This window comes from Lates calcarifer, linkage group LG2 (genome assembly GCF_001640805.2).
Source record: "Lates calcarifer isolate ASB-BC8 linkage group LG2, TLL_Latcal_v3, whole genome shotgun sequence".
NCBI classification, from domain to species: domain Eukaryota; kingdom Metazoa; phylum Chordata; class Actinopteri; family Centropomidae; genus Lates; species Lates calcarifer.
This window is the reverse complement of record NC_066834.1, coordinates 21980948-22004008: the sequence shown is the minus strand read 5'-3', so window position 1 is coordinate 22004008 and position 23061 is coordinate 21980948. Positions and strand designations below refer to the sequence as shown.

The 23061-nt window shown below is 44.1% G+C and overlaps 1 protein-coding gene across 3 annotated transcripts in view; it reads right to left on the bottom strand.

The window, feature by feature from the left end:
- The window catches only part of fto (FTO alpha-ketoglutarate dependent dioxygenase), a 117546-nt gene extending 95261 nt beyond the window's left edge, over positions 1-22285 (bottom strand). For all 3 annotated transcript variants that reach the window (XM_018666888.2, XM_051076954.1, XM_018666890.2), the window contains exons 1-3: positions 22133-22285; positions 1942-2019; positions 779-1814 (exon numbers count right to left, since the gene is read on the bottom strand). In XM_018666888.2, the coding sequence (XP_018522404.1) occupies positions 779-1814; positions 1942-2019; positions 22133-22210 (1192 nt within the window). In that variant the 5' untranslated portion in view covers positions 22211-22285. The remainder of the gene's footprint in view (positions 1-778; positions 1815-1941; positions 2020-22132) is intronic.
- Between the last annotated feature and the right edge of the window lie 776 nt (positions 22286-23061).

Below are 23061 nucleotides of genomic sequence, written 5' to 3'. Positions count from 1 at the left end.
AAAACCTTCATTAATCATTAGTGTTCTCTGTATTATTTTCACAATGACAATGGCCTTATTTTAAGCATTTTTCATCTGGTGTTACTGTCGTCTTGTGTTTTGCATATGCTCTAGAAAGCAAAGTTCGTCTCTCGCTGAGATTCTCTATCAACTCCATCAGCAAATACGATCAGCTCTTGAAAGAGTGCACATTCCATAATTAGGAGACATCGTATTATCCATACGGTACAGTCAGGAACACTTATCAAAGCAGGGCTCATTATTCCATATCAGATAATTGCACATCGATCATTTCTTGGGGGAAATGATTTAGATGAGATGCTGCGTGTGTGATAAGGCCTGTTTGTTAGACTGCACCATTGAGCGTGTGTTAAGAGCTCAGATCCAAATGTCTGTGATCTCCCAGCGCACAGTCGGAGATAAGGCTGTCAGCAGCAAGCCGGTGATGACATTTGATAATGCCCTGACACTATCACATAGATGGATCTGATGGTTGCCTCACCAGAGGCCATGTCTACAGCTGCTACAGCACTGCTGTAGGGCCATAATACACAAGGTTAGCAGCATCTGATCCACCATAAAGCAAGTGAGATAAGTTGATAGCATATTGAAGTGAAAGAGAATCTTAATTGCAGAAACATAATGCCAATGACTACCATTGTGTACTCATGATTAAAGTGTTAAATAAAAGATTCTAAAGTGTTAAATCTATGGTTTTCAGTGTTCAATCCAGTTATCATAGTTATGATGAGTATGCTATTTTAGTTTGGACCCTTACCTTTGTCATCGTGACAGCTATAGCTGTAAACAGCCACTGGCGAGTGAGTGATCAGGTTCTCATCGTGGTGCCACCCTACTGCCATTTTCCCCATGCCGTAGTACGGCTCCTCTTTCAGCTGGCTCATAGCTGCTGGGTCCATGTAGTTGAGCAAGGTGACATTGAATTTGACCGGACCGGTGCATACCTGCGGTGGACTGGGCTGGGAACAGCCCTGCCCGCTGGCCTGTTCCTCCTTGTCCTCAATGTGATAATCTGACAGGCTGTGTTTTAGTTGGACCACAGGTTTCCCCTGGGGCCCTAGTCCCACAGGTTCAGTCTGTGGGTCACTGACAGTCTTAGACCCCCAGCCAGGGCATTTTCCTTCACTTTGTTCTGATCCTGGTGCTACACTGGTTTCACTTGGTTTGACCTGGGAGGACTCTCCCTCCTCACTGCTGTGTTTGGACTCCGTCTCCCACTCCCCTTCTTGTTTTGACCCAGAGCAACCTTCGTCACTGTGTTTTGACTCAATATCCCACTCCTCGCTGTGCTTGGACTCTGTGTCCCCCTCCTCACTTTGTCTGGACTCTGAGTCCCCTCCCTCACTGTTCTTGGAGTCTTCACTGTGTTTAGACTCTGTGTCCCCCTCTTTTCCCTGTTTGGCCTCTACCTCCCCCTTTACACATTGCGTTAGCCTGTCTCCTTCCTTCAGCTGAGACACATCGGAGCAGAAGAAGGTGTTAAGCTCCCACAATGCCTTGCAAGCAGCTCTCAAGTCAGGGTCACAACAGTTTTGTCCTTTGACGTCACTGTCCTCACTATGCCAGGGGATGGCAAAGAGCCGTGTGTCCAGATAGCGATAGGTGTGGCCCGGCTCACCCAGCAGAGCCCGCGACACGGCGGTGAAAACATCTCGGTCACGGACACGAACCAGGTCCCTCAGGAGGCAGCCCTTGCTTCTCAGGGTGAGCAGAGCAGCCTGCACTCGGCCGTGGAGCTCAGCAGGCAGCGAGCAGGATCTCCTCAGGACCAGGCCGGTGTAACTGGAGTCCCACTGGGAAGCAGAAGTCATTTTTACCATAATGACATTGTGACAAATGGTCAAAAAGATTACAAATCTTACAGAGCAGAGTTAGAGATCCAGAGATCATTAGCATTATCTGATACTGTGGTTGACTTACTAGTTGCTGAAAGCCCCGGTCTGAAGGTCCCAGAAAGGGGATCTTCTGGTCTCCCAACTCCTGCAGTAACCTGCGCCTCTGTGGAACAGAACACAGTAAAATAATTTGATAAGCAGCTGCAGGAACCTGCTGCATTTAGCTATTGTGTGTTTTTTACATACTTGAAATCTAAGTTAACAAAGGCCCTTAACTTTCTTTTCTAATCAAATACATTCAGTATGGATATTTTTGGGAGGGTTAGGAAGCGTGATGGGCAAAATGTACATGACTGAAGTGAGGGAAACTACAAAGAACTTAAAAGCCTTCACCTTCTGAAATATAAGGTTAAAAACACACTAAGATTCACTAAGTCCCTGGCAAACTCCCAAATATTTCAAAATGAATGCTTTCACCAGTTTTGAGGATTATCACACTACCTGCCCTGCATGGCCTACATAGTTTAATTCATCAAAACATTGCTATCTGCGAGAAACATTACTCTAACTTATTATCAGGGAAAATCCAGAGTCTGGTTCTAATGCCTCCTCTGGTTTGGAACTTAACTGAAAGTATGGAAAATGCAATGTTTGAGCACAAGGCTGCAATATCCTCACAGTATTTGCTGATCTGAATATATCTCCAACCATCTTATATTAAATATATTCTTTAGAAGCAAACAGTCCAACTATAGCAGTGTGAAATGTACAATAGCAGCCTGTACTGAGTAGGGACTGACAAAAAACATTCATACTGAATCACGTTATTTGAGGAATTAGTGAATGAGTTTTAACAAATGATGCATTCACAACCGGCTGTGATATCACAGAAATCTGGTAAGCAGTCACTTTCATTGACGTCTCACATTTTTATGATTTTGTGAAGGCTGCCGTGGGGTTCCTTGCAACCTTATAAAAGATGCCCTGCACCATACAGAGCTCCTCCAATAAAACCGTCAACCTGGTGGAGGGATCAAAGTACCTTTCATTGGGCCACATTCCATTCTGACCTGTAAATCCAATGGCAACTGGCATAAAAACTATATGCCCAAATAAATTTCACAACTGTTTCCCTACCCTGCCCTTCTTCCCCTCCTGAATGTGCCCTTGTGAGTATAAGTGTACGTTCACACATGCGTTCTGTCTGTGGGCTCATGGCCTCATATTCATTCCCCATAGGTGCACACACACACACACACTCACACAGCTCCTGAATATTGTCTCAGCAGCAGGAGAAGGAGAAATGTCACCGACATGCCACTGTCTTTTTACATCTCTTAAAGTTTTGGGCTAACAGCCTGTGGATTTACTGCTGAACGATTGCAAGAGTTTAAGGGGAACTGACCCTGTGTATATTTCTGAGACATTTACAACAAATATCTTGCATTTCTTCACCCCTAATAATGCCAATGACCTCATGTGGCACGCTACAGGGAATGTGGGGACCGGCTGCCAAAATATGTCCAGACTTTTAGAGAGAAATAAAGTGTCCTGTTAGTAATACTGACGTGCAGGTATAAAAAGATCTGTGTCCTGACCCAAAAGGGGGCTGGATCAAAAAGAGGGCAAATGGTGAAACTATGTGCATTAAAGACAGGAGAGAGGAAAACAGATCTCAATAACAGAGGCAGAAGAAATGGGAGGGCATCAGATCTGAGGAAGTTTGGCGAATTTACCTTCAGGGCTGAATCTTTACCTTAGGCTAAACAACACAGCACCTGCTGAAAGTTTTCTTTAAGGATGCACATGAGTGTACAGGCCTTCCAAGTTATTCTGGAACAAAAAAAGCAGACTTGCAGACAGTTGGAATCTAAAAAACAAAACAACATGCACTATTCATGGCCAGACTGCATTCAAAGGCTGTTGGTAGAAATTGACAACCTGACACACATTCATTGGTGTCAGATTCTAACTCATGACAGAAGCTCAAGATATCAAGGTGAGGCTCTGGGCTAGTGTTGTATGTGTATGTGTATGTGTCTGTGTGTAACTGTGTGTGTGTTTATCTGTGTGCTGCTGAGAGTCTGCATCCTGGCATCCATCTACTGTAGATGTGTGCACATAAGGAAGATCGTTACAGTCTACTTTATTCAGAGCGCGCAAAGCAGTACTCTGTACACAAGCACAAAAGTGTGCCCACATACGGTATGAGTGTGTGTGTGTGTGTGTGTGTGTGTGTGTATGTGTAAGGGTCCCATACACACTCATACATGTGCTTCCTGAAAAACGCACAGCCGGGGTAGCGAGCATGATGCCTCAACCCCAAATGTTCACAACCAGGGCTGTCACACACATGTCAAATACATCAAGCTACTCAGAAATTCCACAGAAAAAAAGAAAGACAAGAAGTTACCGGAGCCCTCTGAAGCAGATGGACTCTCACAGTATCAGAGAACCGCCGCGTCTGTCTTCCTGTCTCTGCGTGTGTGCCTGATTCTAGGAGGAAAACCACGAGGCGCAAAAAAAGGTCTGCGTTTCCACTCAGACCCAAGAAACGAGATTACCAATCCCATAATAACGCGGATACTTCACGGTAGCCTGTGCCAACCGTCTGCGCCGAGTGATATATCTGATGCTTTTTTTTTCTCTTTTTTAATCTCTCTCTTCCTTGATGGGATTATTCCCTCAGCCGGACTGTTTATCAGAGAAAAACATATTAGGTAGAATAGAACTCAATTGGTTTGCTTTGATCTTGGCCTATAAGAGATATCAAACTGTGTAACATATATTTATTAATTTCATTTATTTCCCATCTGTGACACTTCAACGGACACTTTCTTCAAAGCGTTCTTTGCAGAGTAGATTAATGTCCAGTGCTAAGCATCAATAGCTCAAAATAGCCAGATAACTCCGCTGCTGCGGGGATAAAAGCACTTCCAGTCTGACTCGTGTCTGCCCCAGAGGTTCTATTGGAACGTACTGTATGCGGTACGACTGCTGAAAGAGGACACGTGAATATCAGTGGGCTTGTCTAGATTTGGCTAATACATCATAACTGCAGATAAAAGCTACAATGTAGAGTAAGCCCTCAGGAGGGTTTAATAAGTAAAACTGCCACCTCACAATGTGGCACGTCTTGTGTTTTCCAAAGCACATTTTTTGGTCTTTTTAGTCTTTCATCTCTTAAGATGAAATTTGGGCTTCTTTAGTGTTTTGCTTATTATTTGTGTGATATCAGTATTATTATCTACAAGAAAGGCACCATATTTTATCCAAGAGCTCCAACCAAAGGAGGCCAGCACCTCCATCAATACAGGTAGCCTGAGTGCAGACAGACAGAGAATCTTGGGTCTCAAACACTTCAACTCAACTGCGATGAGAGATAGCTGTGTAACAGAGCTCTGTGTTTAAACAGCAAGCCATTGGTACTTGTGTGACACCCATTTCAGAACTGGTCTTCTTCTGCAAAAGTGATGGTGAATCAACAGTTTTGACAAGCCGGCTGTAAAACGTCGGACTCAAACAGACAGACTACCCGTGTACATCAAAGGCGCTTCCGCCCTGCTCCATTTGGCACCGGATCGAAGAATGTAGGGAGCTCGTGCGAAGCGACAGAGGGTGCAGTGAAGGGCAGGGAGTGCCCAATCCACCAGAACAACTGTTTTTGAATATATGATGCATAAAACGTTTGTATTGGCCTTGACATCAGTTTTGAATATTAATAGAGGTAAAAACATACACATGGGGAGCAATTAAAAAAAAAATCCAAAAACCTAAGAACCTTCAACTAAGCATATTCAGGTTTATTCCATAAAGGTCTGTATAGATCAAGGTCTACCTCATCTTCAGAGTATGCCACTGACTTGAGGTATAGTGAGATAACACAGCACCTAGGTGCCATCCCACACAAATGCCTACACAAGCACACATGCAGGGAGAGGTTCCACCTCTGTTGGGAGTGCTTCTTGCAGCAGAGTTTTGTCATTTATACCACCTTTTTTTTTTTTTTTTAGAAAATGCATCTAACAACATGTCCATCCTATCTAATACACAAATTGAGAAATAGCAGCTCCAGTTATAGTTACAGTGTGAGAAAAGGCCTTTTATATTCACCTATTATGCTTCTCTATTTCATGCTTGCCACTCTAAAAAAAAAACATCCATGGACCAAAAATTAACCAATTCTCATTTCTGACATTTTTTTACAGCCACTTGTGGCATTCATTTATTTTAGGAATACCAGCTCAAAGTTGTGACTCAGTGTGATGGCTAACTGGGCAGAGTGGTAAATGGCTAACTGGAATGTGTGGGAGCTGACCTCAGAGTGGGGCAGTCGGTAATGTGTAACCCCCATGTCTACACACACCTGCTCAGGACCAGCCCATGAATATGAATTGGGACTGTGGGAGCCAGAGGTCAGTCAGGAAGATGTTGCCAGGAACATTGGCTTTCAGCTACTTTTCTGTTGATACCAAAATTTTATTCCGGATAATTTGTATTAGCCTGAGATGTATTTACAGATTCAGTTTGGCATGTGGGCCTAGCCTGCATTTGCAAATCATGTTTAATGCAAGCTAGTCCATTCAAGCTCATGCAAACACAGTGGATCAAGTGTTGCTGTCAGTTATTAAGAACATAATCCTCGACATGTTTCTCATATAGAGACACTGCAGATACACTACAAGGTTTGGGTCATAGTCAATTCATAAAGTTCTGAAACTTTTCATTCAGAATTGGGAATAAAAGGAAAGAAAAAAATATACCCAGAAATAACTATGGATGACTGCTACTCCATTAACTACTGCATATTTTTTCAAATCAGTGAAGTGAACATTGTGTACATATCGACAGACACGTTCAGCATGTGTTCGGAGGGGGTCCACAGGTGGGGCAAGTGATGACAAATGGCAGACAGGCCAGCTCTGGCCCGTTAATTGTTGTTGGAGGCTGAAGGCTGCGTTGCTCATTTCACCTCGCGACAGGTCGGCGGGGGACGTGATCATTAATATTAGAACATTTCCATCCATCTACCTGAACAAGCGGCCAGTCATTTAAAGGCCTGGCGCTGGGCAGACCTTTCACGCCCTGTTTATAACACTGATCTAAGCACATTACCAGAGCTGTGGGGGACCGCTGCCAGTCATTAATTAGATTCACACGCATACACACACACAACACACACACATACACAATGTGACCACCTTTACTGGGGCCCAGTCACATTTGAAAATGTCACAAATGTGAGATTAAGTAAACTAACACACACCCGGTGTGCCAATTTAACTAAACATCAAAAGGCCTATCCCAGTCTCTCTTTGTGAGCCGTGTGTACACTTTCTCACACACATACTTACTTAAAGCTACTCTTCCAGTCATCCCAGGGTACATGTAATTCTGTCAGGTAGAGAGTGTGTGTGCATGTGAGAGAGAAAGAGATGAAGGGGAGGGAGAAAAAAAAGTACTGGACCTCATCTGTTTTTTGAACTCTCCATCTCTCTCACTGCACCTGACAGGCTTACAGAGAGACCCAGGTTTCCAGATCAATCATTCAAAAGTATTTACAAATGCACAAAGCCAGACACAGACAGGTTGGCACACGGCCACTCTGTTTAAGTGCTTTTCAATGTGTCTGTGGTGTCAACTTCTATTTCACACTTATCTACACCTCAAAGGGGTAAAAAAAAAGATGTTTCTGTGACCTTTAGCAAGTGTCAAATCTGGAGAGAAGAAGAGAGAGAAAGAAGAGAAAGAGAGGAGGGCGAGTTAAGAGATCTGTCGATGTATGCCTTACATAACCTTTTTATTTATCCGGGAGGGACTGACCGAGCATGCTCTTTATCAGAAACATACTAGCTGCTTCACACTCACATACCTACACAATTTCACACACAGGAGCGGCCCACTATCTCCAGTGATTTCTGCTAGACGAGAAAAACTTTCTCTATTCTTCGCTGGAGTAACTGGGGGGTTAAACATCTTGTTCAAGGGTATACTGAGCTCTACACCCATCACAACACAAAAGACAATGTCCCATTTCTATGAACTCCTGACTACCACCACCAACATGCAAGGGCCGTTTGCCGTTTTGCCTTAATTGTTAGTTTGCGGCCGGGCCATAATGTTTCCATTAAGATTATGTCGATCGAGAAAAGCTTTTTAGTTTTCTCCTTCAAATTACAACATGGTTTCATGAGGTCAGCTGTTTTCCATGTGGAATGGCCGGTTTTAATGCAGACACAGTCCCTTGGTATTCAGGCGGGGTCTAGTTGAGCGAGGGGGAGAGTCAGGGGAAAGAGTGAGAAAATGAGGGAGGGAGAGAGATGGAGGGAGGGGGGCAAAGAGAGGAAGGAGAGCGTTGATTGAAAGACTGTGATTAGCAGTTTTCAGCAGGGCACCAGGGCCATTGAGTTGTTCTAACAGGGTTGTCGCGTCTCGAGGTGCAGTCAAGGAGAAGTCAGTGCTTTAGAAAGCTCCCTTGATTTCTCCAACCCCCCTTCCTCCCTCATTCGCTCTCACCACCCAGCCACACTTTTCCTGCCCCTCCAAAAAATCAATATGGCTGTGCAAAGTGCAGCTTGGCCCAGGGGGAGGGCCGGCTAGTTGTACGGGCAAGATGCGGGGCTTACAGGGAGGACAAGAAGCGTCCTCCAGGCCTGTCCCACAGGCAGTGTCAAGGACAGACCCGAGGACCAGAAGACTGAGGCCACCACATTGCCCTTCCCCTCTGCATCACGCTCTCCCTCTCTCTCTCTCTCTCTCTTTCTCTCCCTCTCTCTCTCTCTCTCTCTCTAGCCCTGTAGCCCAAGCTTGGCTGGCTCAGCGGGGCAGAAGGGATCGATAAGCAGGTGGAGCGTTTAAAATCCCCAGCTCCAGAGGCTGACGTTACGCTCCTCAGAGCCCAGCAGACCAACACATCACTCAGGATAGAGCAGCTGGATGGGTGGACGTGTTGGTGTACGGTGGTCGCACCTGGTCATTGAAAGGTTTGTGATTTGTGACAATAAACAATTCAATAGCACTTAGCCATACACAGTGTCTGAGGGGTGTAGAGCCAGACTCTTCACACAGACTGCCATTGTCTCAACATGTCACAGATCAGTAGCATTCAGGCAGGTCAGGCAGCTATAGATCAGTGCACCTCAGAGCTGTGTTTAACTCTAAGGCAATACCTTTATTACTGCAACTACGATATACTGATATACTGTTAGTTATAGAATAAAGAATCAAAGATTTCTTAAAACTGGCATGTACTATGATTGTCAACAGCGGTGTTCCTCATTTCCATACAGTAGGCTTGACGAAGAAGCCTGTACATGATGTGGATGAAGTGTGCAAGGAGGATTTCAGTCCTGCCGCGTGTCTCCATGCGTGAGTGACTGATCACAGTAGAAGTGGCTTGTGTCTCTAATCCAGTACCACTGTTAGACAGTGCAAAGACCCGGCTCTGTGTACCGCAGCACAGGCTGATCAAACCCATCATGTGACAAGCAACCTCTTCAAATGACGATGATTTCCCAGCTCTGTGTCCTTTCGGCTCCATATTAGATCATCTCCTGACACTACCAAGTCTGGTACTTCATCTGGGATAAAGATGATGTGCAATCCGACCCGATGGGGTTGGGAGTCAAGGGTAAACGAGGGGCTGAGACAGGGGTACTACGCCGAACCGGCTGACAGCTGTGACAATTATCATGCGGTATAATATAACCTTATGCTAAACATAAGATTTGATATGTATGTTGCTTGACAAAACACTTCAAGGATATTCTACCATCAACTCAGCTGTATGTCACATCCACTACAACATAAAATGAGCCATTTTGGAGGGAAAAAAATATGAAGATCGCGCAACATATCAAAAATAGACAGGATCCTGTCCACTTCAATTTTTCCAAGTGTAGGTCTAAGTTGCCTATCCATTAAAATATGACAAGCTGTTTGACATTTCTGCAATCAACTAGACCATGTATTTTTCTGCAGACAACTAGGACAATCTCTTGAATTATTTGTTGAGATGTATTAGTTTAAACAGATATTTGAATACAGTGTGATTAACAAGCTAAGGCAGTGGCCTAAGTTTAAATACTAACAATCACCTAAGCCACCAGAAAAACATATGGCGCAAAACAGATGTGGACTGAACATCTAGGACAGGTCCAATTCTCTGTCATGTAGTCTTTGACCCAGATAAACTGGCATTATGATGTGACCTCAGATTAATATTGAATTAAAGACCGAATATCATTTGTGGCTGTTTACACGACCGTCGGTTTGTCTTCCTGGAATCCTGAAGCAGATAAGTTTGCTGTAATGGCATTAGCCAAATCCTGAAGTATAGCAGACGGCACTTGTCTTGCTTGAGAAGCCACCTCATTTATTTATTTATTTTTCCTTCACTCATTCTGAACAAAGGAAAATATTCTACCAGGAATTGAATAGCTTAATCCTCTTTTCACTCTTCCCAGTAGCTTGAATGGTGACAGATTAACATCCTGGAGGTTTACAAACCCAGCCATTTGAAAATGTAATTGCTGGCGCCACACCACACGCATGTGTTTAAGTTGAGGGTTAATATTAAAGCTCAAAAATACACACATACACTTGAGTGAGGAGGGACGTGGCCGGTCCCAAGTCACTTAAACCAGGACAGGAACGGACCATTCTGTCACGTACGTATCAGGGAGTCGCAAGCTGTCCCAAACCCTTGCTAGGCACCATAGTTACTGTTCACTTCTGCTAATTATTACAGCCAATCAGAAGGGTTAACGGGGCGGAGCCTGGCCAGACCATGTTCTGGGGCATTTAACAGCTGGCAGGAACGGAGGTGAATGCATTACACACTGCCCTCATCCAATAAAAATAAAACACCCTGACATCTGAGGTGTACTTAGCACAGAGGGGAGGGAGGAAGTGAGGGAGGCAAGATAGGAGGGAGGAAGAGAGGGAGGGGAAGAGGCTGGTGGTGGGGTGAAGGGGAGAAAGCATCTGATAACATGATGTCCAAGTGCCACCTAGTGACAACTTTCCAGCTCCTCTGCTCCATAAGGCACCAGAGCATCAGGGGTGGGGGGGTGGGCGTTTGAACAGATGAAGTGACCCAGGACAGAGCGATTCAATATCAGTAGCATATTGTTTTATTCTTTCAAGGATATGTCAGGGAGCACAGATCCTTTCCAAAAAAAAAAAAAAAAAAAACTGAATCATTCAAGTCAAATTTCAACACACACTAAAATGATGACACTCAAAAATTATCTAGATTTCAATTACTTTTACGTCTTGTTTCCAAAACCCAATCAAGCAAACACTCCCCAGCCTTCCTGGAGTGACCCCACTGTCTGTTCAGTTGGGGGAGTATGCCTGTAACACTGCACTGGTAGGCTAGTGGCTCTGGGCTCCTAGGTCCCCTCCCCTCATTAGCCCAGGTATAAATCACACTCTGCTGGTGCCCAGAGGTGAGAGGGATGAGAGTTGAGGTGAGCTTGAAATAATGCTTATGTCACAGGCGGGTCAGCCCTCCATTATGGCCGTTTCAAAAACTATTAATCTTGCTTGTAGTCAGTGGCCTAGAAATAATTACTTCATCTAACCCATGTAATACAGCATGACCAGCAGTCGAGCCTGGTCAATTTGAGGCTGGGGAAGCGGGGTGGGGGGTGGGGGTGGGGGTGGGGGGGTGTTGTGGAGAGACCAACAGAGAGAGAGAGAGACAGTGAGAGAGCGAGAGAAGGGGGAGAGCCACAAATTACCAGGCCCTGTCTCCTGCTACTGGGTGACTGATGTCCTGCTCACTTCAGCTGTGGCCTTTTACACTCTCAACACTGATTTAGATAGATACACATGCATGCACACTCTGAGAGGCAGATCATGTACAAGCACACATACTGTATGTACGCACATTAATGCATGATTAAATACACACACACTCTGACGGAGGAACACACAAATCACATTATTTTAAACAAGGGCTCCGTCAGACTCACAAGAGATAATACAGAATTCAATTTGTTTTAGTTAGCATGCAGAACTGACCCTGATAAAATTAGACCATCCGCTGGCTACCGCTAAAAATTACATGATACTACACAAAATTGATCAACAAGTTTTTATCTTTTCCATCTAAATGCTATAATCATGCAAATTTATTTGAAAATGCAAGTCTTTGGGAAGTTGTGCCACCTGCTCCCCTACCTAAGTTTATTTGGAAATCATTTATGTTAAACTTATGCTGCCAAAACATGCAGGAAAAATATGTTTTAACCCATGATACTACACACAGGGATCCACACTTTGGCATAGGTGAAGATGTAGTGTCCATGCACGTCCATCTTCCTCCCCTCTTTGCTCATAGTGCCCCCTGGAGTGGCTCCACAACTGCAGATACAATCACCTGTCTCCATGGTGGAAGACTAATCCAACCCCCCAGAATCATGGCAGATAGAAACACAATAAAGAGGGCTATTGAAGAAACCCACACTGTGGGTAAACAGAGGAGCTAGTGCAAACTCAGCCCCTATGAACGTCACAGGAAGTATGTATGGAGTGACATAAATAAATGCAGCCCTCCAGTAGCTGTCACAACTGGCATTGCAGGTGCAAATTTAATTAGTCAAGGTGAAGTCTCCCTTGTTGTCTGAGAAGGGGGGGGGGTCCTCACCATGCACGACTGTAAACACGCGCTATATCCTAATCAGGTGTCACCGCAGCGTTTGATCAGCCTGCGAAAACTTGTCACGAATCCCCGGCAGAGAGTGGGCCGAGGGGGAGAACAAAGGAAAAGAGCTGTCATGAGAGAACAGGGTGGTGGTGATGATGGCAGTAGCGGTGGATGAAGAGAGTTTGCCCATTAGCAGTCTCTGTCGCCTATCTCTCTCCCACTCCCCTTAACATCTCTCCTCCTCTAGTTTTCTTTCTTTCTCTATGTGGCTACCTACAGTATGCACCTTACAATATCCCGTCGCAGCTCTACGCTGGAAAATCTCAACCACAGTTGTCATACTTGTGCTTAGCAGTCGCCAACAAAGCCTCAAAAAGAAAACCCCAAAGTAGTACACTACTTTTGTTTACCTCCCAAAAATCCACACATGTACAGAGATACAAGCTGTGCTCATTTTGTTTTTATCAAGTACGATTCTAAGTAGTTGGGTCCTTCTGAAAAGCCTGGAGAGCTAGAGGCAGACATGCCTAGTCCTCTCCCGCCCAGCGCCTCCAGGCTGCATGGAGGCAGTGCAGGAATACAGGCGACATTAGATACTGTTTACCTTTCAGTTTGGGTGATATTGAATACATTAGCCGATTGAACCTCATAAGAAACACAGGCGAGTGACAAGGCCCAATCGTCTTTGCGACTACCATGGTAACTGAGATTACAGGCTAACAAAGAGCAGACAGGGGGAAAAAATATTTAAAACCCGAATAGTGATACATAAATTAATTAAAGGACAAAAAAACAAGTGGAGAATTAAAGTTGGAACATCTGTCAGCGACTTAGCTTCCAAACGTAATACCAGTGTTAGAACATTTATACCCTTGAAGTTAATGATCCCCTCTTTAATTGACAGTCAAGGAAAACTGGCTGCGGCAGCATCCTGCCGAGACTCCGATAAGAGGCCCCCTTCCCCCCTCCCAAAAATAAAATTAAAAAAAAAAAACAGTTTAAAGAACCTTGGCACTAATCCCTATTGTCATCCCAGTGCAGCAGAAGGACTTACAAACACAGATAACTCTGCTGAAGCTGTCTATTTCTCAGGAGTTATGGGGACAGCCGAGCCGCTGCGCGCCTCGAATCAGTCACTCAGATTAGCCCAATCCCTCTGTGCTGTCAGTCAGCCGAGACACTAGCCTGTCATCGCATTTACATGAGTCCATCTCCTATGTGACAATGCCCCCTATATATGACAATGGCTGTGGGGAAGGGGTCCACTCGCTCGCAGATAGCGGGTGTACAGTATGGCAGACGGGATGTTGTTGGATTAAACTCATGGTGTGTGCCGCGCTCATGTCTTCCCTGACACTCCGACAACAAGTTTAAGGAGTCTTAACCATTGCTGTTTTTCTATAGTGGAGAGAATGTGGGAGATGTATGTCAGATGAAGCACACATTCACACACCTACAATGACAAACACACACACACACACACACACACACAGTGGGATAAACTTCAAAAAACTTGGAATGACTGTTATAAAAAATACAAGCTTACCTAGTGTATGTCTCTCCAAAGTTGGCTTCAAGCATGACTTTAATCCACCTACTTCACTTAACATGATGAAGTTCAAAGAACAAAAGAGAAAACAACATAAAAACTTAAGTATGTGCTATAGAAGACATCTGGATCAGTCTCCATCTTCAATACACACAATAATGACGGAAAGTAAAAGGCCAACCCTGAAAAAATATCTCTAAAAAGCCAAACTAGATAAGACACAAACTTTTGAGTGTCAAATTAAAAAGGGATTAGTTCTTGCAGAGTATGAGTTTGTACTTTTAAATGAATGTGCGGTACTTGAAGGCACCTGAGAGCTCACAGTGTGCGGACTGTTTTTATGCTTCTGTGGCTCACTCCACTTCAAACAGTCCTGCAACAAATGACAGTGGATGCCCTCTACATAACAGGGCCAGGGCAAGCATGACACAGGGGTTGACAACTGAACCCTCAAACTCCCTAACCCCTACCCCTGCTATGGCACACACACACACACACACACACACACACAAAGAAGCCCCAAAAACAGCCCTGACATGACCACTCGGCAGCCCTTCCTAACCCCTCCTTGTGTTTTTTCTCTCTCCATCTCACTGGAGACAACCCTCAATTCAGGACCGTTTTAGCAAGGCAAGTGGATGTGACCCGCTGCCCCCCAGTCAAGCTCATCTGAATAAACAGAGTTGAAGAAACAGGCAGAGGAGGGGAAATCTGCCTACATTATGATAGGAAGAGAGAAGATGGGATTCAGCCAAGGGGCTCCTTTCTTTATGCACGTTTGATCAAGTGCTTGACAGCGCCAGTGGATGGAATTACGGACTGTTGAACAAAAAGTTGTGGTGCGGGTGTGGGTGTGTGGGCTTAAGTGTGTGTATGTGTGTGTGCAGTTCAGTCTGGACAGCTGGGTTTCTGTGGCCTGACAGTGTTAGGCTTGTGACAAGCTTGCAGCACCACACCACCACCACATACAAAACGCAACCCGCCCACCAGCCTTCGCAGTCCATCACTCTGGACGGCCGAGGGAAGTGCCGTGAGAAGAGGTCAGACGTGGAGGAAAGAGGGAGGGAGGAGAGAGGAGAGGAGGATGAGGAGGAAGAGGAAGAAGGGAGAGCTGGTCAGGGGTTAAGTGTGGAGAAGACAGCGATGAAAGGCAACTGTCATGCACCAGTGCTCACCCAGGAGCACCTGTCTCCAGAAGAACATGCAAAGTGTGCCGGTCACGTCCTGACAATACCCCCACTTTTCTACACAGACACATAGATCAACACACACACATATACACACATACAAGCTCTCAGGAAAGGGCTGATGCTCCACCATTGGAAAGGCATCGCCTGTCTGACAGCATGCCAGTCAAGCTGTCGTTGGCTCCTTCGCATATGCGAGGAAAAGTTAGGCTGATGAAGAAAAAAACACACGGAGGCTCAGAGGAAGAATCACTGAGACATGAACAGACTACCTGAAGTGAGCAGACACTTCTCAAAGACTTGATGCTGAGTAAATGCTGGAACGAGCAATACAAAAAGCTCCATGAAAGCAAATCCAGGATAACCAGGACGCCAACTCCACACTGGAAGTTGACGTGGTTACTGAAGTCCTTGGATGGAAGTAGTTACCCAAAGCACCTGACACCACAAAGAGTAAAAATCATTTCTCGAAACACTTTTGGTATGTCTGTGTTCTATTAGCTAATGTTGTATTTGAGGTATTTTATTTGTTTTTTGGCAAACTTCTATGCTAAGTGAACAACATAGAAAACTGAAACACTGAGCCTGAGACCATTACTATCAAACTCTTCTTATAAAGTGACAATGTATACTTGTTTGTCTTTACAAGTATAAACTACCTGTGGTATATTGTTAATGGTGGTCAGCAGAAGAGTGTACATCCAGATGGCTAAGCTAACAGCAATGCTAAAACCTGGATCTGGCCATGTTCAGCCTCTACAAAGCAATAAGCTAAAGGCCAGGTATTTTAACACGCTTTCATTGCTTACGTTTATGGAAAAGAACTTATGATGTACAAATTAACAGTTACTATTTACAGCACCTTGTGAACCTGGTCTCCTGCAGCTTTTGTGAATGAAGGGTTTTGGACTTTCCATTGAAACCAGATGTTGGGCAACACCGTAGCAGTAGGCACTTTTATTGGAAAGGTGAGTCATTACAAAGGAAAATAAATTCACAAATAAACAGCATGAAGATGGCTTTGTCCTATGCAGGTGGCTTTGCATATTGAAATTATTTTTATTGGAGTTAGCTAAAATTAGCAGCAAGCAGGGCAGCTAGGATGTATTCTGGGTAGCACTGAGTCTTACTGACATTTTTGCTTCAGAGGCTGGGTCTGAATAAGTCTGATGCAATATTACTACTGTAACTGTTCATTTTTCCAATATTTGTGGAGCTAAACAAGCTTATTGAAGATTTTTAACACTTATGTGTTATGTCCTCTTAGCATTCATGCCAACAGCAGCCTCAACACACACACACACTGTGTGCACAGTCGTGAATTCAAAGACACACACAAACCCACACCTTACGCTTAAACCTGTCAACCTACACAAAACCCCACACATAGTACACACACACACACACACCACCACCACCAGAATGCCAAACAAACAGAAATGGAAAATAACGACTCATCCGGATCATAGCCTCGAGTGGCTAATGAACTCCCTGGAGGCTCTAGCCTCTGTGTACGAGGTGAGAGGGTCATTCCCATGTTTATTCAGCAAGAGTCCAATGAGCCACCACCATCTATTGATTGAACTGATTATTCTGTGTCTCTCTTGTGACGGGACACATGCATGACAGATGAACCCTACTTGGGCAGGTCACATTCGATGTAATCTCATTGAATCTGACGGCTGATCTGGTCGGCCAGTTTGCATGATCCACATCGCGGCCTTGTTTGTGAATCCGCTGACATCTGTGGCTAATGCCTCAACACTAATATGAGGTGCTCGGTAGGGGCTGTCAAACACACAAGCTGTCAGAGGCTGTTTGGACAATCCTAGTGACTGCTTCCATAGGAGAAAACAAAGCACATGGTAAATGCTGAACACCAGTATTGGTGCCTAAAGTGGTAATTCATTGACAGAAAATGTCTTAATAAACAGTCAAGCTACAATAGCATTTTTTAATTTGGAAAGAATTCTACACAGACTGAAGCTGCTAGTAGATGGAAACCTCTGCACATGACCCTTTCAGTTACAGTATGACTCAAATCCAATATCCAACAAACTGTAATGCCTAGCATAAGGCTATCTCTGTTATTCCATTTAAGTGTATAGTAAGATCACAGATCCCCAACCACATATGGGAGTGCGTGGCAGGTCATCGCAGCCATGTTCCCTGAGACAATGCAGGCAGGGCTGTAAAAGTTGATATCCTTCCAGATGCAAACCAAATGCAGACATCGTGCACCTTTAAAATGTCATGCCTTCAGTACAGACTGCTATTTAAAAAAAAAGGTGGTAGGAAATGAGGGAACAACGTGCAGCGTTTCTCACATTCATCGTGAGAAGCTAACCCAACAGCTGATAACAGAAGGTTATTAACAGAGAACCATCTTACAGGTAATAAACAGAAACTTTGAGTGTAATTTTAGCTTCAGGAAACAGCTTGCTTATGTTTTAAAGTCATATATAATTACATCATAGGTGAATTGGGGCAAATCATACAACAAAGAATTACATAATTCTACACTGTTAAAATTAACAAAAAAAAAACAAACAAACAATACAATACAAGCTGTACTGTAAATATCGGCAATCACATATCAACTCATGTCTCATATCTCAGTTTCACTCTAATGTAAGGAATGATAGTTCTCCACCAGACTGGAGCATAAATTCAGTTTTTATATGTTGGCTGAATTAGTTTAAAGAGAGGCTTGACTAACCATACTGATCTATAAACACCTCAGTCCAAATATATGAGCCAAAGATCAAATAGGCAAGACAAGGTAAAGACATGTAGAGGAAAAGCTCAGCGGCAGACTAATCAGCCCCCTCTAACATTCACACAGCAGATCAATGAAAGACCTGGGGCCTTGGGTCTGCACTATATTACACACCAAAACTTCATATTCATTCATTGATTTTACTTTTCAGAATAGTATATCATTGAACTCCAATGGGAGCAAAAAATAGAGGCCGGGGCTGAGGTCAACCCTCGTGTGGACGGATGTTTGCACAATATTGATAGCGCACGCAGAAAGAAATGACTAAATATCTGGATCAATAGCTAGTTTCCCTAGCTACGACAGGTTGTTCCAGATGGAAATATATAAATACTTCTTTATGTCTACTGGAGTGGCCCTAACGAACAGGGCTAAATGCCCCCCTTAAGGTAAACTCTTTAATTAGCCAAGGCCAGAGGTGACAAGAAGGGTCTGCTGATGCTAGGATGCCACGCTTCCAATGGCCTGAGGATGCTAATGCACACAGGGGCCCAGTAAAAGGGCCAAGGATATGACAGGTCACAAGCCCTGGGCAAAGTGCTCTGTGCTACCTGACCCTCTTATTCATTTGTAATGATGATGGGCCAAGGCCACACCATTCTCAGTCATGATCAAATAAGGCATACCATTAATAATGTAGAATTCTTTTTTCCTACATAATTTCTTCAGTTTTCACATAAATTGTAATAATCAGAACTGGAACTGGGAAGTATAGACAGATCTAAAGAAATACATTTGTATGTTGAATTCTTCAGTTTTCATTCACATGATGCAGGAATGAAGTGGAGCTAAATTCTATATGTATGTAGAGTACTGTGTAATCAAATCAGACCAATGACCTGGTGAATATCTTGCCTCCTGCTGTTGCTGATGGAACAAGGGCTTCCTGTTCTTATTTACAGCACAACACAATTACCGAGAACAACACCCAACCTCACAGCTTCCCCTGCTCCACAGCGGCCAGTGGGGCCATAAAGAGGGAGGAACCACATCATTGCCTACTCCTTAATTAAATGAAAGCTGTTAGGTTCATTTGCCTTTTTTTTTTACACATTGGCCAGCCCACCATTGAAGACCTCCCAGACGCCATCCCTGCTTGGCCTTAAATCATGACTCCATAAACGGCCCGGCGGGTCCCTGCTGGACACGCAGCAGCCGCCCAGCGGCAAGGCCAGAGCAGGGCATGCGGTGGATCGACACCTAGCCTGCGATAAGTAATTCTGTAGAGGATTAGCAGCATGATAGCCTGATCAATACTGGTGTGCTCAGGCCATTAGGAATGCAGCGAGGAAATGACCCCCTCCGGTAATAAAGCAGGGCATCTGGGTTCTCCTTCATTTGCCAGCTCCATTAGTGTAATGGTATCATTATCTGCCACAGCCGTATTTTTCTGAGGCCTGGCTTTTCCACAGCTCGACTGGCGGGGGTCTGATGAAGCTGTGAGAGCCCCCATGCCGTGTTCCCCTTTCTACCATTCTATGCAGAGCCTAGGTGTAAATCTAGCTCTGTTGGAGCTTATGTGCTACCCTGCCTTAGGTATCCATACCCATGTTTTATGTCAGCACCCAACACTATTTCTCCATTATTGGCTCATTAATAGAGCAAGCAGCATGTAGCTTGGGTTAAGAGGGAGAAAAAGATGGCCGGCAGAGCACAAAGCTGCTGAATGCGCTGAATCTGACACCCCCCTCTTGCTAAAACACCAGGCCTGACATGACAGGACGTCGGCATTAGTCACCATAAATCGTTTCCTTTACACTAATTCACCAGCTAACATTTTGTGGGGGAGAATTGATTAACCATGTCTGGATATGTGGCCACATAATCAGCTTTTACCTCGCTAGTTGTTAATTTAACAGAATTGCCAAGGGAAACACAAACCATTTTAATGAGTGTTCAGAAATTAAATACCCCAAACAGCTTGCACTAGGTGACACAAGTAGAGCAAACCAATGAGGCTGATCTAAGCAATGGGCTGGGCTGAGCCCAGGACCTCACAACATCTGGTGACCCTGTGTGATCATTACTTAGCCTGCCGCTCTCTCTCTCTCTCACACACACACACACACACACACACACACTTCCTGTTTCGACACAGCACTGTATACTTGTCATCGCTGTCCAAATGGTGAGCTTGCATCAAAGACAGCATTAGAACATCGGGTTAAGGGACAGGGTCAGTGCTGTTTTCACACTTGCCAGGGCATGAGTGGAAATTCATCCTGTGATGACAACATTGATAAAACATAATGAAATGTTTTCAATTCATTAGGGTACAAGCGAGTTGAATGTTGCCATGTGGAGAAAACTCACGAAAATGTAGCTACTTGAGAACATGCAGCAAACAAAACAAAAAAACTGTGCCTCAAACAATGTCAGATGGACCCATCCTCTGGTCCAAGTAATGTAAAAAGCACAGTTATTTAAAATTTTTGACTTGGAATAAATGTGAATTACTGTGGTCGGGGTGTGGTTATGCCCCCTGGGAAGTCAGGCCAATGTCCTATTCTATTTCATCTAAAAAATATATATAGACTATGGCATCCCACCTGTCAGTATGTTATACTGACTTGCTGCGGTGGGATTTTCTAAGGAGACTGTGTATTCATTTGGCAGTAATCTGTTGGCGCTTGCATTCTCTAACTCAGAATGACAGTGGACCCATCATATCGCATCTCTCACTTTGTGCAGCATAGCAAACACACTCGCTTACTGGATAAGGCAACCATCAAATCCAAGTTATTAGTTATCATAATAACTGTATCATTATGAAAACCACTGATATTATAAAAAACCTGCCAAAATGCATGCAGCTCCTTCCTTGGCTGCTCCACAGTCAGACAGTCATTTTGCAATTACAATTCCTCTTGCTCATCCTTCTATTTATCTAAAGAGAAAGGAAGCTAAGCCATTAGGTCTGTGCAGTGCTGCCTGACTGCCTGAGGGCCAGCTGGAATGAGTTCTCTCTCTGAGCCGCTCATCTGGCCGCCATGGCTGCTTTCATAAACAGGAGGAACCACGTCCTACATAGTTTCACTGCTGTCTGACATGATCCAAACACATGTGCCACAGCAAACAGCATCCAAGTCAGGAGATAAGAGGAAAAACAGACAGAGAGGTAGACAGACAGACAACTATGACTATAGGCGAAACCCAGTTCAGGATGCCTTAGGCACAGCACAGTCCCTTCCATCCTCTCCCTCAGTAACAACAAAACCACAGAAGTCACGGTCATACAGCATGCGAAAGCCTGATTGAGCCCAGGTCAGCACGAAACACAGCTTAACATACCAGAGCACAAAACAGTTGGTTCTCACATGTTAGAAAGGCACCCATCTCTGTTCACATCATGTGAAAATAATCCTGCACATATCTCACTTTTATAACTTAGCAGGTTCTACAGCTGGCATATTAACAGAGGTTAGCCTTTGATTATCAGTAATCACATCATTAGCCAGTAAGTTATCATTTCTACTGTACATCGGAACCACTGTATCTGTATGCACTGTATTTACTGTGAAGCCACAAACAGCTGTAGACTGCTGGCCTGGCACCTTTCCAGATCTGAAATACACTGCACACTAACTTTTACCATTTGTTTTTACTGTTGCACTGAGCTGTTTCGCTGCTACTGCACAATTAACACTTGATTCATTGTTGACTCTTCACACCAGAATGACACCCAAACTGAGCTTTAACGTTGCCTTTTGTTTGTTTCTTACAAACTGTTCATAACTAACGTATGGTATACTTATGACTTTTACTATTTTCCCACAATTATCCCACAGTCCTTAATTCATATCGTATTTCCACCTGATGTAGGATGCTGCCGAGACGTTACTCTGCAAGCTACAGCCTCTTATCAGCAGTGTATTTACGTGATAAAACACGGTTTTAATGTAACTGTAATTCTTCATTGTGGTAGACTGGGGGGAAAAAATGGAAAACACAATAAAGGAAACAGGCAAGGTGAGGTATGCGCTGACATTCGCGGCTTTCTAGCCTTCAAAATGCAGCCAGCAGCATCACATAAGGAGCAATAGATATTCAACGAGCGACAGGGCTTAGAAATATGCCAGACCTAACGGAGAAAAACGCTATCAATACCTTTCTTCTCTTCTCCCCCTCACTGTCACCCGATCTTTTCATGTTCCTGGAGTTGTGTTTACACTGCCTCGCTTTCATTAGGGGCGAAGTTGGTTGTTGTAGTGCGCGAATAAGCGGTGTCGCAATCTATTTTCGCATTAGGAAGGGCGCACGCGAGAGCAGCCTTTCATGTTGTTTCGGTCAGAGAGCATTTGTCAATATTTTAAGTGTAAAATTGTTTTTGGCGGAGGGAGTCTCAAAGTAGATGCTGAGAGCGTAGCACAGAGAACTACAGATCCCAGAGCGAACGCGGGCTCGCGGCGGAAGCAGCTTCGGCACGCTCTAGATGTTGCACTGCGCAGATGCAGCGCAGGTACAGATCTACAAATTCTAGATGCGCTGGTCAACATGATTTAAAGTCAGTGAAGTTTTACACCCCCTTTAAAATGGCTGTAACATATCAACATAATAATAACAATAATAATGATGATAATAATAATAACAGTACTAGTAGAATTATTTGTTGTCATAGTAGTTCTTGCAAGAATATTTTGAAGTTTTCATTTTTTAGGAAAAGTTTTTTTTTTTTTTTTTTTTTTTTTTTTCCAAACTTAAAATATCTTTCTTCAAAATATTCTGTTCTTCATCATGGATATTCCATCTGCTTTCCTCTTTTTGTAAATCAAAAGCAGTGCCACTTTCATCTCGGGCTATGTGTAAAAATAGCAATCATGCTTTGAACGTGCTCCGGTTCAAGTCCCGCCAACCTTCTTTCAACTATTGCATGCATCTCAAATCCAGGTGCTCTTTTGCCAGTGTGGGCTTCAACCACGTCAGCCCTTTTCAACTCACAACCCGTCATGAAAGAAAGAGCGCTGTAAACGCACAGCATCGATGTGGCTGCCTTTGTGTATCACCCACAGTTAAAGCGCCCTCCAAGGGTTCATCCA